Here is a 16,283-nt window from a genome sequence, read left to right as displayed (position 1 = left end):
AGATTTTAGGTGAATCAAGGGGAAGATTTTCGAATAGCAAAGAAAGTTGGTGGTGGGATAAAGATGTCCAAAGAGTCGTAAAGACAAAGAATTTGGTTTAAAACGTGGCAAAAATGTAGAAACAGGGATAACTTTGAAAAGTATAAGGAGGCGAGAAAAGATGCAAAAAAGGCCGTTAGTGAAACTAAATACAGATCATTTAATAGTTTGTATGATATATTAGATACAAAAGAAGGGGAGAAAGATATATTTAAACTTGCTAAAGCTAGATAAAGCAAGAGTAAGGACTTAGGAAATGTAAAATGTATAAAAAGTGAGGATGATATTGTCTTGGTTAAGGACGAAGACATTAAAGAAAGATGGCGAAGTTACTTTAGTAAGTTGTTTAATGAAAACCAAACAGAAGGCTTAAACTTAGAATTGTCAAATGAGGAAAAGACTAAAAATAATAGATTTATTCACAAAATTAGAGTTAACGAAGTTAAGTTTGCACTAAAAAAGATGAAAAATGGGAAAACTTTAGGATCAGATAACATCCCAATTGAAGTTTGGAAATGCTTTGGTGATAACGGAATTATATGGTTAACTAATTTATTTAATACATTTATAAAAACTAAAAAAATGTCAGATGATGGAGGAAAAGCACTTTAATACCCATATACAAAAATAAAGGAGATTCAAAATTGTAACAACTATCGTGGAATTAAACTTATGAGTCATACGATGAAACTATGGGAAAGGGTAGTTGAACAAAGATTAAGGTTAGAAACGAAGGTCTCAGAAAATCAATTTGGTTTTATGCCAGGGAGATCTACCACAGAAGCTATATATTTTTTAAGAAGATTAATGGAAAAGTTCAGGGAAAAGAAGAGGGACTTGCATATGATATTTATTGACCTGGAGAAAGCATATGATAAGATACATGGGAAGTTCTATGATGGGTTTTAGAAAAAAAGGGTGTATGTAGTAGGTATACTGATGTCATTAAGGACATGTACGATGGAGTAATGACTAGTGTAAGGACTATAGATGGAGAAACTAGAGAATTTCCAATCATCATAGGTATACATCAAGGATCTGCTTTGAGCCCTCATCTTTTTGCTTTGGTGATGGACCAATTGACTAAGAGTATTCAAAAGGAGGTTCCATGGTGTTTGTTGTTTGCAGATGATATTGTATTAATTAATGAAATTAGGGACGGAGTGGAGGCTAAGTTAGAATATGGAGAGAAGCTTTGAAATTTAGAGGGTTTAGGATAAGTAGAAATAAGACAGAATATATGAAATGTAATTTTAGTATTGGTAGGAGGAATATTAAAGACAAAGTTAAACTTGATGATTGAGAAATTAGTAGCACTTGTAGATTTAGATACCTTGGATCTATTATGCAAGCTGAAGGAGAAATTGAAGATGATGTAATGCATAGAGTTAAAGCAGGTTGGGTAAAATGGAGAAGTGCTTCCAGTGTGCTCTGTGATCGTAGAAAATCCTTAAAATTAAAAGGGAAGTTTTATAGGACATCTATAAGGCCAGCTATGCTATATCGATCACAATGTTGGGCGACGAAGAAACAAAATATCCGAAATGTAAACATTGCCGAGATGAGAATGCTTAGATGGATGAGTGGTATAACATTGAAAGATAAATTAAGGAATGAACATATTCGTTGTAAGTTAGGTGTAGCTCCTATAGAAAATAAGATAAGGGAGGGACGACTCAGATGGTATGGACACTTGCAACATAGGCCACATAGTACGCCAGTGAGGAAGAGTGAGTTAGTTACCTTGGGGGACAGTAGAAGGGGTAGGGGTAGACCTAAAATAACTTGGGAGGAGATAGTGAGTAAGGATTTAGTATCCCTGAATCTGTCAAAAGAAATGGTCCATGATTGCATAAATTGGCGGAAAAGGATTCATATAAGTCAATTTATGTAGGCTCCCCAGCATCTTCATTTAGCCGCTGTCCGCCGCATTATCCGATATCTGAAGGGCACCTCTACATGCGGGTTGTTCGTTCCTAAGGAATCTTCCTTACAGTTGGTGGAGTATAGTGATGCTGATTGGGCCGGATGTGCGGATACTCGTCACTTTGTTATTGGTTGGTGCATGTTCTTAGGCAATGCACTCATTTCTTGGAAGAGTAAGAAGCAAGACGGAGTTTCCAAGTCCTCCACTGAGTTTGAGTATTGTGCTATGTCTTCCGCATGCTCTGAGATCACATGGATTCGTGGGTTATTGGGTGAACTTGGTTTTTCTTAGCTTCATTCCACTCCTCTTCATGCTGATAATTCTGGTGCTATTCAGATCGCTGCTAATCCTGTCTTCCATGAGTGTACGAAACATATCGAAGTCGATTGCCATTCCATACGTGAATCTGTTGACAAGTGAGTGATTATTCTTCCTCATATTTCCACTGAACGTCAAACTGCAGACATATTCACTAAAGCTCTTTCTCGGCACTGGCATCAGTGCTTGGTTGACAAATTGATGCTTCTTGATTTACCAGCATCAATTTGAGGGGGGATGTTAACTGAAAATCAGGCAATTAGGCTGTGAATTAGGCCGTAAATAATGCTGATTAGGCTGCAAATAGTGCTGAAAATCTGGCATCATTTAAGTGCCTAAAATCAGGCAACAACTATGTAAATCTCTTCTATATAATGGGTGCAAACCTGATGGAAAGGGCATTTAGACCAAAATTTACAAGGTGGAAGAAGATTGTGATTGGGGAGTTAGAAACTAGTAATGGAGATGCTTGAGATCTGGGTGGGATTATGGATGAGATCACTGTTTTTTTAGGAAATTTTACACAGAACAAGTAAAGTGTAGACCTACAGTTGGATTAGTGCCCTATTTCAGTTGAGAAATTGGTGTGGTTGGGCTCTGGGGAGGCCTTTTGAGGAGGTGAAGGAGGAGGCTAGCAAGGCGGTTTTGTCCACATCTTTTGCTTTCCTGTTCTGTTTGAGCTTACAGCAGAATCGCGTTATTTCTTTTTTAGCTGTTGATTTGTCGTCACGGCAGAACAGCGTTATTTCTTTTAGTTGTTGATTTGGTTGTCCTTTGGCTTTTTAGGATGTTCATTTTAGGAGATCTCTTAATGATGGAAGCTGGTTGAGCTGTCCTCGTTGATTTTGTTGGATTGTTTTCATCTTTCTTTAGGAATTGATTCTCACTCTTCGTCCTTGGGTCACTTAGGGGTATATTCTTGTAATTCATTTTGTAAGCTCTTGACCCGTTCTAATTCTTCTTTCCACTTTCTATTATTTAGAAGGCCAAAGCACCCCCAAAATTAAGGCTTTTATCCAGTGGGCTGTGCTTAATAGAATCAATGCCGATAACTTGTTGCAGATTAGGAGACCTTTGAAGGCACTTTATCCAGATGCTTGTTGCTTTGCTATAGTGGTCTGGAGACATCATCTTGTCCCTTTCTGTATTGTGATTTTGCTTGGAGAGGGTGGAACAAGTTATTTGTTGTTCTGGGGGAATGTTGTGTTTGTCCAAGATCTCAATGGAGGAATTTTTGGCTATTTCTTTTGTGAGTTTTGGAAGGAGAAAGGACTGGACTGCATTATGGAAATATGGTTTTTAGCAGCATTGTTGGGGTTATGGTTGGAAGGTAATTCACATATCTTTTTGGGGGAAGAAGTTGAATTGGTGGCTGGTTTGGGAAAAGATTCACTAGATGGCATTGTTGTGGTGTGTTGGTTATGGATATTTCAAAGGAGTGAGCTTTTTGGATGTTCAAGATTGGTGTAATTTGATGGTTTGATTATAGGAGCTGAGGCTTCTGTTTTTTCACCTTTTCTTTCTTTTGTTGTTGTTTTTTTTTTTTTTTCGTATTTTCTTGCTGGTCTGTCCCATATTTTTACAGGGAGATGTCCTGTTCTCCATTATGTCTTCGATATTTGGGCAAGCCTTGACAAAATTCTAAGGGTGTTACATCCAAATCTGAAGGATAAAGGTTCAAATCGTGGAAACAATTTCTCCAAGCATGGAGGTAAGACTGTTTAGTGCATGCATTATGACCTTCCTAGACCCCTGATGGCATCGGAACCTTGTGCACTGTGTGTAACATTTTATACGGAGAAGACCTTGGGTTTGGATGGGTTTAATTTAACTTTTTTTTAAGCAGTGGTGGGATGTGGCCAAAACTGACTTTTTGAAAGTTCTTTAGAAATTTTATGATGATGGGGTGATTCAAAAAAGCACAAATTCTTCTTTCATCACCTTAGTTCTAAAGAAGACCATTCTATTAGGGTGTGATGCAAGTTTTCAATCTTCTTTTTTATTTTATATTATTTTAAATTTTCTATTTATATTGAGTGTAGTTATTTATGGGTGCTAGGGGTATTTCTGTAATTTCTGAATTTTGGGATTTCTTTTGATTAAATTAGATTTTGGGGATCATTTTGTAATATTCAAGGATCACTTTTGTAAAGGGAGTTATTTTTGGTGGGACTTTTTAGAAGATAGGTGGTTTTTAGAGCGGTTCATTTGCAAAATGGGAATTGGCTTCTCTTGGAAGCCTTGGTATAAGCAGAGCTCATCTCTAGATCAGCTAGGGTTGTGATTGTGAAGATTTGGAGGCTTGGGTTTTGAGGATTTGACCCTTTGGTGCCGACCAGTCACTCCATTGCTGCTCAAGGCATGAGAGGCTTGCAGAAATCTGCTGTTACTGTTCTTAAACAGTTCAAAAACAGGTAATTGTTCAGATCTAGTGTGGATTTAAGGCGTTTGCACCTACAACTTAATGTAGAGGTTGATTTAGCCTTAGACTTGATATTTCTCGCCTGTTTTCTTAATTCTCTGCGAAGTATAACCTTGTATTGGGCACTGATCTCAGGACAAAGTTGTTGTGCCTAGAGATTTCCCTATTTAGGGATCGTCTGGAACCACTCATGTAGAAGTGCTTTTTAGAAAAACTGCTGAATTTAGTAAGTGCTGAGCTAAAAAGGTGCTGAAAGTTATACGTGGTGTTTCGTTGTGTTTAAAATAAGTGGTATTTGGATACTTACTTTTATTATAGGATACCATATGATTATTTTTAAACATATTTTAAAATTATTAATATTAATACTTTTTAATTTATAATTTCATTAATAATTATTTTAATTATAATTAAAATTTAAATATTAAAATTATTAATATAAGATGATTATTTTTAATTAATAATAATATATTTATAACATATTACTATCATATTAAATTATGATAAAAATAATATTATTAACTAAATTTAAAATTTTTATTTATTTAATATTAATTTAAATTAATAAATAGTTCTTGTTCATTCCATATTCGAATTATAATAACCAATATATTTTAAATATATTTTAAATAAAAACATGAATATTTATATAATTAAAATTTTAAATGATAATTATATTAATTTTATAATTAAAATTTAAATATTTTATATTAACTAAAATAATATAATATTAATTATTAGTTAACTATAATCTTGTTATTAATTTATTTTTACAAAATATGATTATCACAATAATTTATGTTAATTTTTTTTAAAAGTTTATTTAATGTCAATTTAAATTTATAAATGGTTTTTTTATTCATTCAAAAATTTAATTCTATTTTATTAATAATAAATAGGTTATAATGCAAAGTAAAATAATATATGATTACTTTTTAATTAACAATTTAATTAATAATTATGTTAATTGTTATTTTTGATTAATATTTAAATATTTGATTTAGTTAAAAATAATATAATTTGATTTTTTGATTAACAATAATTTTGTTCTTAATTTATATTTATAACGTATGATTAATATATTAATTTATATTAAAATGATATTATTAATTAAATTAATATTTTTAATTTTTAATATTAATTTAAATAAAGAAATGGTTCTTCTTCTTCTTTCGAGAATTGAACTATGTTTCATTAATAATTGATATATTAATATATATAATAAAATAATATGTGATTATGTCCGAATGTATTTTTTAAATTATAAAGTAGCCACTAAATTTTCTTATATTTACAAAATTGAGCCGCCTATGAACAGTGTCACTTATAAGTGATCAAAAGGCTATGTTAGATTGCTTCTCAAATTCACTTAAATAGTTCTCAAAAAAGTGGTTTTGAAAAAGTAGTTATTGCAATAAGTGTTTGTTGTAGTGGAAGTCAAACACCACTTTTGTATTTAAGTGAGAAGTGTTATAAGTAATTTTTTTTAAGTGCTCCCAAACGAAGGCTTATTGGATTGAACAGTAATCCCTTTATTATTTTGATGATGAGTAGTTCTTTGAGTCAGAGGGTTGTTAAAATACTATCTGAAATTTTAGTTTTTATTTGTGAAATTTTCTACGATTCTACACTTGTTTGCATCAGGGTGAATGATTGTAGACCTATCAGTTTGACCATGAGGGTTTGTAAGATTATTTTGGAGGTCCTTGCTGATACATTAAGGGATGCATTAGCTCTCAGTTTGCCTTAGTAAGTGGAGACAAATTCTGGTTGCTGTTCTTGCAGCTCATGAGGTTATTGAATATGTGAAGAGGAGGAAGGAGAAGGTTCTAGTTGACAATTTGGATTTTGAGAAAGCTTATGATAGGATGAGTTGGAGTTTCTTGGATAGAGTTTTTAGATGGGAATGGTTTTGGTTCAAGGTGGAGATATGATAAGGTGGGTTGAAGTTCCTTTTTATGTGATTTTCAATTGAGAACCTATGACATCGCTGTTGGCTTTGGGGGTGTGAGGTAGGGGGATTTGTTATCTCCTTTTCTTTTTATTCTTGTTGTTGATTTATTGAATAGGATTATTGATAGGATTGTTGATAGGGTTGTTGTTCTGGTCTTCTGTTTTGTGTATTCTTTCTTAACAAAATCTTTCATTTCTTACCAAAAAAAGCAGATTGGGAACCAAAATAGAATGCAGAGGATGGTGAAACCACTGCTAGAAGATAGTGTCACCCCTGAAACCACAACTACGATCTTTGCACAGCTTATTGCAGGAATTGGAGTATCCACATCTCATACTAGTTTCTGGGTTTATTCACTCTTTTTTTTTACAAGAAAAAAAGGTACAAGTAAAAAATCAAGGACGGTGCTGAAGTTTTTCCTCTACAAGCATTATTCAAATCAGCTTTTAAATTTTTCCCTTTGTATAGGTCTCTGCATCACATTCGCTTAAAATTGTGGATAAATCTGGGAGGTAAGCGTCGTCTTGTATATGTATAGAGAATGGGGTTAATTGAATCTGGTTTTGGCAACAAATGCATTCCTTTTGGCGTAAAAATATGAATATCCTTGGGCAAAAACAGCTAGAGATCCAGGAGGGTCTTTGATCACATGGTCTGTTGTCTGACGACTTGGGACAGATGATTGTAATTTAAAAACTATTTTACATTGGCGTGGGGTGGGATGGGGCGGACGTTCCTTGAGAACTCCAGAAGAAAGGAGGCGTTGTATTACAGGCCAAAGTACTTCACATCATGTGAAGGGCTGTGCAACACTAGGTTTAACACACAAGCTTAACTAGTCAGCCAAGATTTAATGGTGAATACACCACACAGACACTTTCACTAACATCGAATACAATGCACGCGGTGTGGGGTAAGTCAGCAAGTAGTAAACACATGAGTCATGTGCTGAACAATAGATAGTGGGTTTTACCATGATTGATTAACATATTTTTTTGGTTTTCTATGTTTTGACTAAGATGATTGAGAGGGCCATCAACAAGGGTTTAGGGTTTAGGGCATGTGAATGGGGATGATTTGGTTTTCTATCATTTACAGTTTTCTGATGAGGTTATTCTTTTTGTATGATGATACATCATCTTCTTTTAATGATATTCTTCTTTTGCTATTAAAAAAAATGATGATACACCATTTTTTTGCTCACTGTATTGCAGGTTTTTGAGCTAGTTCAGGGCTTAAGATTAATCTAGGCAAGTGTGGTTTAGCTGCTTTTAAATTGAGTCCAATGATGACAGCTAGTATGCTACTCTCTTGGGCTGTGGGATCTTGCAGTGGCCTTTGATTTACCTAGCAGTTCGTTAGGTGAAAATCCTTACACTGAGAAATATTGGGATCCAATGATTGCTATGGTTTCCAAGCATTTTGGTGGGTGGAAAGGTGCACATTTCTTTTTGGGTGGACGAATTATTTTAATCCAAGCATGTCTTTCATTGGTGTCCCTGTATTTTTTTTAAAAAAATTTTATTATCCTTGCTTAGGATTCTGGTGGGAGTTGCAATTAGAATTGAGTGGATTATGAGATTTTTTCTTTGGACAGGGGTGGGGGATAGGAGGGATCATCTTGTGAAGTGGGTGGTTATTTGTAGGTCTAAGGACAAAAAAGTTGGGGGGGGGGGGGGGGTGGGGGGTTAGGTCTTCTTGATTTGGTGTCTAAAAACATTGCTTTGGTGGGTTAGTGGTTGTAGTGTTTTCCTTGGAAATTTATTCTCCTTGGCATAGATTTATTAAAGTGAACTTCATTTGCAAGAGGATGGTTAGATGCAAATATTGCAAATAGAGTTTCTCATGAAAGCCCATGAAAGGTCATTTCACATGTAAATGATTCATTCCTTCCTTGGCTCAAGAATAGAGTTGGAGATGGTTGTAGTGTTCGCTTTTGGAAGGACCTTTGGTTTGGGAAAGTATGTTTTTTGGTTGCCTCTCCTATTTTTTGTTTGTCTTTTCGTCCTGTGGTGAATATTTCCTCTTTTCTTATTCTTGATAGTACTGCTGTTCTCTCTTTGGGAAAATGAGTTTTCAGTTTCGTAGGAATCTGAATGATAGGGCAGTGGATTAGGTTTTCTTACTCCTTAGTTTGTTGGATTCTTATGGGCACTCTCTTGTTGCGTATGTAGGATTTGGTTTTTGGATCCCTTATTTTTTTTTTTTCTCCCATGTAAAAATCCTTCTTTCTTCATCATACTAACGCCACTAATTTGTTTCCTCTTGCTGATTGTATGGAAGGCTAAAATTTTTTTAAAGATAAAGGTATTTGTGTGGATGGCCATTCTAAATAGAGTCGTCAACAATCTACTGCACACTGGAAGATCTTATATGGCCATTTCTCCACATGTATGTGTTATGTAACTTATGTGTTGCACTAGTAGTGAGGATCATGCTCATTTATTTCTTCACTGCGGCAGCTCAGTTCTCGTGTTAAAGGCTTTTCAGATTGTTATGAGTGTTGGGTTTGCCCTCGTTCTTTGGAAGCTTTTTTCCCCCTATTTGATATATATATATATATATATATATATATAGACACACACATACACACACATATATATTTTTAGGATTGATAGGGAGGCAAACGAACACAAGGAATTTGTGGCAGATTGCAGCTTTGGCTGTTCTATGGGCACTTTGGCTGTAGAAAAATTCTGAAATTTTTAGAGATTGCTTGTCATTTTCTGATTTGATGTGGGACAGAATTATTTTTTTGTCTTCCAAGTGGGTTTTCTTTACTGGGTGTTTTTAATATGACTTTTTCGGATATATAAGGGGATTGGTTGGCTCTAGTTGCTTCATTTTGTTTTCCTATTGTATTATTTTCCTCTTTGTTTTTTTATTGTTCCTGTTTTTAGTTTGAGGTTTTCTCATTCTTCTTGCACATTCTTCTTTATTAATACATTTCTTTTTCTATAAAAGAAATAGAAATAATAATAATAATAAGAGTAACAACGACAACAACATGAACTATTATTATTTAATATTTAATCATAATAATGAAAAAAATTAAATACTTGCATTTTTATGATAATAATCATACTACTGAAAACAAATAATAATAAGTATTTTTTTATTTAATACTTTTTTCCTTTTGAATGATAATAAATGAAAAGACATGATAATATTATTATCAATGTTCTTGTTGAAAACCCATAATGAGATTAGTATTATTATTATTATGATTATTGTAATTAATTAATTTAATGATATGTTTGATAAAAGTAGTGAACAAGGGGCAATTTCACCAAGATTAATGAATGATGGGAATATATTTGTCCCATTAATTTGGGTTCGATTTCCTGAGGGGTTGGTTTTGAATGCCCATGTTTTGGGGGCATCTTGCATTCATAGGGAATCTAACATGCCTCCACAGTCCTGCCCAGGATTCCCCAACGCAGGATTCCTGTGTGTTCCAAAATGTGGGCAACCAACATGGCCACACTCTCAGGAATTGTGCAGGATGACCTGAGCCAAACACCCTCTAAGAGAAGTTCTATGTATCATTATTTGCTGTTCTCATTTGTTTCATGGGGAGTAGCATCAATTGGATGGTAGACTTTCAACTGCAAAGGCTGTTGTGAATTTAATGCTATCCCCTATTTCATTTTGTACATTTCATCTGACCAATTTTATTTAGAAAATCAAGATGAAGAATTTTCCTTTAACTCTTATAAAGTTGATATTTATTTCAAAGTTCAATCAAGTTCTTGTCAGGTCCTTTATATTGTTTCAGGATTTTTATCTGTGCTCATGTAGACATTCATTTTTTTTTTTTTTAATCATGTTTCTTTAAAAGATCTGCAGTGTGATTAGTTGGCTCTGCTTCATCAAGTTAGCTTTCAGTTTACGATGAATTTTCGTTGTAATTTGTTGTTATTGATGTGAAGGGAGGATCTCTTATTGTCCCCATTTTTTTTTTTTTTTCCTACTTCTCTTTTTCGTTCTGATGTACATTCTTCTCTCTTCTAATAAAATTCTATGTTTATCAAAAAAGAAAAAAAAAAAGAATGAGTGTACATTCTTTTCTATTGTGGATTGGTCAGCCTTTGAGGCTGTTTGTTCTTACATTGCAGGGAGTTCTTATTGTTGGTGAGAGGGGAACAGGAAAGACATCCTTAGCACTAGCTATAGCTGCAGAAGCTAAGGTGCCAGTTGTCGAAGTTAAAGCCCAACAATTGGAGGCTGGACTTTGGGTCGGTCAGAGTGCATCCAATGTCAGGGAATTGTTCCAGACGGCAAGGGATTTGGTTGTCCCCTATGAGTTTGCTTGTCCTTTATCATTCTTTTGTCAGAACTTTTAGTTGACAATTATTCTATTTTTTAAAATTCTTTTTTAATTTTGATAAAATTATTATATAAATGGTATCAGCAATTAGAAAAGGAATGAATCTTCAAGTAATAATTTAGAAAATATTGCATATTTACATCGACTTAAATAAAAATATTGTAACAGCTTAGTCAAGTTCAGTCGGATTCTATGGAAGGTTTAGACAAATTCAATGGAAGGCAGAAGTTTTTGTCTAAAACTCAACTTTAATTGTATGGTTGTACCTATTGTTTACTTCCATATTTCAGCATCTGAATAGAGGGTTTTAATAGAACACTCTGCATTCCTAGTCTACAAAAGGTGGTTAGGCTGATGTTCCTCTCTTATTTTTGGATGGTAGAAGCTTCTTATGCAATGATTACTGGTTATCTGTAAAAAATTAATATGCATGTCCTACACCTTTGCATATTAAAATAACAAAATTTTCTTATAATTTGTTTTGGGTTGTATGAATCTTTTGCATGCATTAATTGTTATGAAAACATGCAATAAAATTCTAGAATTTTATTTGAAATTTCAATTTAATTGTTGTGCATAAAGTTTTCGAATTTCACTTATAAGTTCAATTTTTCCTTAAAAATCTGACAAAATTTCCATTCTCCTAATAAATTTCGAACCTTCTTAGTTTAGAAATTTTGTGAGCCCTTCTATTTTCATTTATATATATTTTTTTGAGGTCAGGGGAGGGCTGTGTTTGCAGCATTCGGTAAATTAATTTTATTTATCAAGGGAAAGCAGGTGTATGAAATTGAAGTTTGAGGCCACATCCTAAGTCCTAACTACATAGTCCATAAATATCTTTGGGTTGAAGATACTCTACTACCTGCTTAAAACATGGGTTTTTAATTTTTTATCATCAGAAGCTAAAATTTCTGTTACTACAGGCTATCTTTTTGTACATTGTTTTCTGTAGAAATGCCGAAGATTATTAGAAATTTCGAGAATAAAGGGTCAATAATACGAGAGATTGTATAGGGATTTATTGGGCAGATTTTATGCATTTATTTTAGGCAATTCTTTCCTGGTTAATATGCGGTTGTATTATATATAGAGAGTTGTGGTTGTGCAAAAATTATTCAAGAAATGCAGAAATTATTCATTCTGATTTCATGGTATCAGAGCTAGAAGATAGCTACCAATGGCGGAAACTGTCGGCCAAAGCAGAGGATAGATGACCTCTGAATCTCACGAGGGGGAGAACGAAGCCATCTCTACCATGGGCTCAACAGGACTCGACAACTCGTCCTTCCAGCTCACGGTGGAGAAGATGAATGGCAAGAACTACCGAGAATGGGCAAAATTGATCAAACTTGTGATCGATGGCAAGGAAAAGTTGGGATTTCTTACCGGCGAGACACGGAGACCTTCCCCAACCGAAGCTGCCGCCCTTCAGAAATGGAAATCAGAGAACTCTGTGGTCACGGTGTGGCTGGTAAGCTCCATGAAGCCGTCGATTTGGAGGACCTATCTCTTCCTGCCATCGGTGAAGGAAGTCTGGGATGCCGTTTGTGAGACCTACTCCGACGCCGAGAACTCGTCCCGAATCTTAGAGCTTAAGACGAGAATGTGGCAGATGAAATAGGGAGAAAGGGATGTTACGGATTATTATATGGAGATGGCTGCTCTTTGGCAGGAATTCGATCTGTGTTTGGAAGAAGAGTGGGAATGCTTGGGAGATAGTGTTTGATATAAAAAATGCCTCGAAAATGAACGGGCGTTTGAGTTTCTTGCTGGTTTAAATCGGACCTTTGATGATGTCGGAAGAATTTTGAGTTGTTGTCCCTTACCATCAACACGCGAAGTTTTCTCAAAAGTGAGATGAGAAGAAAGTAGGCATAAGGTGATGCTGAAGGAGACATTCTTTACTGATCATACTGTACTAGAAATGTCTGCCTTGTATCTTGAGGGACTCTTCTAGGATCTAGTTCAAGACAACAGAAGGGACGCCCCTAGTGTGAACACTGTCAAAAAACTGGCCACACTATGGAGACGTGTTGGGAGATACATGGGAAACCAGTTGACTGGAAGCCACGACAAGGCAACAAAAATCGTGGCTACCAAGCCACGGTTGAAAATCAAGCTGAAAGACCTCAAGGGGAGAAAAGCACGAATAATTCCAACTCAAGTGGTGCATTTAACTCTGAGCAGTTGGAACAACTCTACAAAATGTTCTCTACCTTTGAGACTTCGGGTCAATCTTCCACAAATAGTTCTTTGGGTTCTTTAGCTAATCCAAAGAGGTAATTTTTTGCAAGCCTTAAGTATAAATTCTAGATCCAAAACTCCTTGGATTATTGATTTTGGTGCTTCTGACCACATGACCGATGCCTATCATCTTTTCTCATCATATTCACTCTGTGCTGGAAATTTGAAAGTTAAAATTGCAGATGGATCACTCTCGTCTGTCGCAGGCAAAGGGAATATCGGACTCTCTGACTCCATCACACTGGAGTCTGTTCTTCATGTTCCTAATTTATCCTGCAACTTACGATCCATTAGCCAGTTAACTAAAAATTCCAATTGTTTGCTAAATTTCTTCCCTCTTATTTTGTTTTTCAAGACCTATCATCGGGGAAGACGATTGGCAGTGCTTAGGAGTATGAGGGGCTCTACTACTTTGAGGAGGCTACTGTGAGTGAACAATGTCAAATATCTAGCTGTGATTCCGCATCTATTCCTAAGGATAGTAATATTTTGTTATGATAATTTAGAATGGGTCATCCCAATTTCTAGTATTTGAGACAATTATTTCCTTCCATTTGTTTGAATAAAACATCATTTGATTTTCAATGTGAGATTTGTGAAATTGCAAAACACCACCGAACTTCTTTCCCAAAGTCCAAATACAAACCAACCTCACCGTTTACTATGATTCACAGTGATGTATAGGGCCCATCTAACACTCTCAATCGTATCCACACAAAATGGTTTGTTACTTTCATTGATGATCACACTCGTATTTGTTAAGTATACTTGTTGAAAGACAAAATTGAAGTGCGTTCTGTGTTTATCAATTTTCATTCCATGATTCAAACACAATTTCACACAAAAATTCAAATTATGCATGCAGATAATGGCAATGAATATTTCAATCATATTTTGGGAAATTATTTACAAGAACATGGAATAATACATCAAAGTTCATGTGTCGGCACACCCCAACAAAATGGGGTTGCCGAACGAAAAAACAGACATATCCTTGAAGTAGCTTGTGCATTGCTGTTTACTACCAATATGCCAAAAATGTTTTGGGGGGATGCCATTCTCACAGCTACATATCTCATTAGTAGAATGCCTAGTCGTGTTCTCTTTTTTGCTTCACCTCTTCAAAAATTCCAGGCATTTTTTCCAAACTCCTATCTCAGCTCAAATCTCTCTCTCAAAGTGTTTGGTTGTACTGCTTTTGTCCATACACATCATCGACATAAACTGGATCCACGTGCTCTCAAGTGTGTCTTTCTTGGCTATTCTCCTACCCAAAAAGGGTACAAATGTTATGATCCTGTAACAAAAAGGGTATTCGTTAGTTTCGATGTTACTTTCTTTGAAACTACTCCTTACTTACAAAAACCCTCGCTTTAGGAGGAGACTTTGGGTAGTAAAGAAACTCAAGTTTTGGGTTTCAATACTTTTATTACTGTACCTGTCCCAAACATTGAGCCTGTCTTGAAAAGTGCTTCTAACCTGCCAAATACAAAAGAAAACTTGAATTCAGGAGAGGATGCAGGAAAACAAAATAACAAGGAGATACTGGTCTACTCAAGAAAGCCAAAATTAAAGGACACAGTGAATCTCATACCTGAAGCACCAAAAGAGTCGGAACCGGTGAGAGATCCAAGCAACCATGAGTCTTCATCCACTCCTGATCAGGTAATGTCTTCAAGTAATCTTGAGTCCTCCTTTGATAAACCTGCACAGGATGATCTCAATTTACCCGTTGCTCTCAGAAAACAGACTTGGTCATGTACTCTCCATCCGATTTCCAAATTCATGTCTTACAATACTTTGTCTAGAGGGTGTCGTGTTTTTACCTCTAATCTTGACAGTTTAAAAATTCCAAAGAATATTCAGGAAGCCTTTGAGATCCTTGAATGGAGAGAGGCAGTTATGGAGGAAATGTGGGCCTTGGAAAAAAATGGAACATGGGATGTGATGAATCTATCGAGAGGAAAGAAACTAGTGGGCTGCAAATGGGTGTTTACTGTGAAATACAAAGCTGACGGGATAGTGGAACGGTACAAAGCCCGCCTTGTTGCAAAAGGGTTTACTCAAACCTATGACATTGACTACACAGAGACTTTTGCACCCGTGGCAAAACTGTATACCATCCGAGTTCTCCTAGCCTTGGCAGCCAACCTAGATTGGCCACTCCAGCAACTTGACATCAAGAATGCTTTTTTGAATGGCGAATTAGAAGAAGTCTTCATGACGATAGCACCAGGATTTTGTAAAAGGGGTGAAGAAAACAGAGTATGCAAACTCAAAAAGTCCCTGTATCGACTCAAACAATGTCCAAGAGCCTGGTTTGATAGATTTACAAAGGTGATTAGGAGCCAAGGATATCGGCAAGGACAATCTGACCATACTATGTTCTTCCGGTAGTCTGAAGATGGGAAGAATACAATTCTGATTGTATATGTCGATGACATCATCATAACTGGAGATAACATAGCAGAAATGGATAGGTTGAAGAAAGTCTTGGCCACTGAGTTTGAGGTAAAAGATTTGGGACAAATGCGGTATTTTTTGGGGATGGAAGTTGCTAGATCAAAGAAGGGAATAGGTGTTCCTCAAAGGAAGTATGTCCTAGACCTCCCAACTAAAACCGGCATGCTTGGGTGCAAAACAAGCGATACCCCCATTGAAGCAGGAAAAAGAAGAGAAGACATTGGAAAACCTGTTGAACGAGAAAGGTACTAGAGATTAGTTGGCAAAGTAATTTACTTATCTCACACTAGACCTGACATCGCATTTGCAGTGAGTGTGGTGAGTAAAGACATGCATTCGTCGAGGGAAAGTCATCTAGAAGCAGTGTACGGGATTCTTAGATATCTCCAGGGATCTTCGGGCAAAGGACTATTCTTCAAAAAATGTGAAAGCAAAGAAATAGAAGTCTTTACAAATGCTGATTGGGCAGGATCGACAGAAGATAGAAGATCCCCTTCCGGGTACTGCACCTTTGTATGGGGAAACTTGGTGACTTGGAGAAGCAAAAAACAAAACGTAGTGGCCATAAGTAGTGCTGAAGCAT

At 35.6% G+C, this 16,283-nt stretch overlaps 1 protein-coding gene across 1 annotated transcript in view; it reads left to right on the top strand.

Moving 5' to 3' along the window:
• LOC131154130 (probable inactive ATP-dependent zinc metalloprotease FTSHI 5, chloroplastic) overlaps positions 1-16,283 on the top strand; it is a 136,125-nt gene that overhangs the window by 30,032 nt on the left and 89,810 nt on the right. The window contains exon 8 of the mRNA XM_058106666.1: positions 10,779-10,952. Coding sequence (XP_057962649.1) covers positions 10,779-10,952 — 174 coding nt within the window. The remainder of the gene's footprint in view (positions 1-10,778; positions 10,953-16,283) is intronic.

The sequence above is a fragment of the Malania oleifera genome, chromosome 4, assembly GCF_029873635.1.
Source record: "Malania oleifera isolate guangnan ecotype guangnan chromosome 4, ASM2987363v1, whole genome shotgun sequence".
Lineage (NCBI taxonomy): Eukaryota > Viridiplantae > Streptophyta > Magnoliopsida > Santalales > Ximeniaceae > Malania > Malania oleifera.
The sequence above is the reverse complement of the archived record's forward strand: the minus strand, read 5'-3'. Positions and strand labels throughout refer to the sequence as shown.